Below are 2,334 nucleotides of genomic sequence, written 5' to 3' on the forward strand. Positions count from 1 at the left end.
AAAGTAATGTAATGTTGTAGTTTTTCTAATGTGCACAATAAAAGATCTGTATCTGCGAGTGTCTGTCATTGATAACCAAATGGAAGTTTACTTCCAAATTGTCTTCGTACATGCTAGTTGCCAAGCACCCAAATTTTAATCATGTGACTATGAGGATGTTGCAACAGTCATAAGTGTGAAAACCAGTCATAAGTCACTTTCTCAGTGCTGTTTTAATTTTAAATGGTCACTAAAGAAATGGTTGTAAGTCAAGGACTAACTGTATTTGAGAACAGGTAGATAGTTAGAGCTTCTCTCTCTCTCTCTCTCTCTCTCACCATCTTTCTCTTGATTGTAGGTGGAATGGAACAGTCATGAATGGTGATGCTCTTTGTCAAGAACCTCCCTCCCAGCTTCCTGACTGGCGGGAATTCTGCGAGCTCCATGCCCAGGCTGCTGCAGTGGACTTTGCTCAGAAATTCTGCCAGTTCCTGAAAGAAAATCCCCACTACGACACCCCTGGAGCCGAGACTTCCTTCTCTCATCATTTTGCAGCAAATTTCTTGGACATCTTCAGCCTGGAGGTCAACAGGGTGTTTGTGTCCAATTCCCCTACGAAATATAATATTGTCCCATTTGTGGGCCTTCAGAACTGCCACATGCCTTATGGACGGGATCTCTTGCCAAGGAAAGAGCAGACTTCCGTGGAGTCTCTAGATAGCATGGACCACACGCTCACCTCCAGCAGGTACTTAAGCCAAACCCAACAGGCTCAGGCAAGAAAAGTCTCCTCCTATGGCCAGTCCCGAAGCTCAGAAGATGTCTCTGTGCACAGTTCTTCTAAAACAAAATTCAAGAAAGGTTTTTCTCTGAGGAACATGAGCTTGTGCGTGGTGGATGGCATGAAGGAGATGTGGCATCGGCGGTCTTCTCCAGAGCCAGGCGCGGAAGCCATGCAAAGCAAACAGTCTGAGCGGGAACATTGTCCTCCGGGTAGCAAAGAACACAGCGAATCCAGAGAGAAATGGACCCACAAACTCTGGCTTTCAAAGGGGCAATCTTCTAAAGTGGATTTAGTGGACATTCAGAGAGAGGGAACCCTTCGCTACATGGTTGCTGATGACACAAACTGTGTGGGTAGCTCTCAGTGGCAAAAATGCCGTTTGCTGCTAAGGAAAGCAGTAAAGATAGAGGGGGAAAGGTTCCTTCTAGAGTTCTACGTTCCTCCTAAGGTAACCAGACTTCATTACTGAAGTTTTTGCATGCAGTTTTCCCTAGTAATTCATTTGTTTGCTGGTAGCCATAGAGAAGCCTGCAGATTAAAAGGCACAGAAACAGTGGATATTCAAACTCAGCCTCCATTTACAAGTGAAATTCAGGTGTTCCTTTTATCTGGTGTTTGCAGGAATATAAATCACTGTTTCAGCATTTGTAGGACTTGTTCATACCTAAATCAAGAACGATGGCAAAGAATCTCACATTATGGTTATACAGATGTGACATGTACTGTTACATGACATTTATGACCTTAGAGACACTGGCTCGACAACTGGGGGACATGTTCCGAATAATTTTATCACTTTGGATAACTTTTCAAAGCACCCCAACATCTAATATAGGTAGTCCTTGACTTACAACCACAACCGAGCCCAAATTTTCCATTGCTAAGCAAGACAGTTAAGTGAGTTTTACCCCATTTTATCACCTTTCCTTTACAGTGAATCACTGCAGCTGTTAACTTAGTAATGTGAAACTTTTACAACTTTAACATGACACCAGGACACTGCAACCATCATAAATATTATTACCCAGTTGCTAAATGTCTGAATTATGATCACATGACCATGGGGATGTTGCAACAGTCGTAAATGTGAAAACCAATCATAAGTCATTCTTTTCATAGCTGTTTTAACTTCAAGCTGTCATTAAACCGAAGGTTGTAAGTTGAGAACTACCTGTATTATATAGCTAAGTTAAGTATAAATTACAAAATAAGAGTTGTAATATAATATTAACATGTGGGCAACCTTTTCTACTTGTTTTTCTTCCATCCACACTTAAAAAAATAGATTGTGGGGAAATGTTTTGCTATTTCCGTATTTAAAATTAAGTAGGTCCTGATATATGTGGGTCAGATGATATGGTAGCTACTCCCATTTCAGTAACTCTATATCTTATATCTCCATCTGAGTACTCGTAATTGAGTTGTTCATTATTTCAGCACCTGTAAGGATTCTTGGATGACTTGACTATTCTGGGATAGATAATGCCAGACTTTGCTTTTTGGAGCCCCATATAGTCTTGGCAACTTCCAGTTTGTTGTCCGTGAAATTAGCAAACGCTGTGTCAGATGCT

The 2,334-nt window shown here is 41.3% G+C and overlaps 1 protein-coding gene across 1 annotated transcript; it reads left to right on the forward strand.

The window, feature by feature from the left end:
• Positions 1–343: 343 nt before the first annotated feature.
• On the forward strand, positions 344–1,234 carry LOC120298449 (SH2B adapter protein 2-like). Its single transcript, XM_039322222.1, has one exon. The coding sequence runs from the start codon at positions 354–356 to the stop codon at positions 1,230–1,232; it is 879 nt and encodes a 292-aa protein (XP_039178156.1). The 5' UTR covers positions 344–353; the 3' UTR covers positions 1,233–1,234.
• Positions 1,235–2,334: the final 1,100 nt, after the last annotated feature.

This window comes from Crotalus tigris, unplaced genomic scaffold, assembly GCF_016545835.1.
Source record: "Crotalus tigris isolate CLP2741 ecotype Arizona unplaced genomic scaffold, ASM1654583v1 scf7180000023893.71706, whole genome shotgun sequence".
Lineage (NCBI taxonomy): Eukaryota > Metazoa > Chordata > Lepidosauria > Squamata > Viperidae > Crotalus > Crotalus tigris.

Coding starts and splice junctions, on each gene's coding strand:
- LOC120298449 (XM_039322222.1), top strand. CDS start 354: ATGAATGGTGATGCTCTTTGTCAAGAACCTCCCTCCCAGCTTCCTGAC.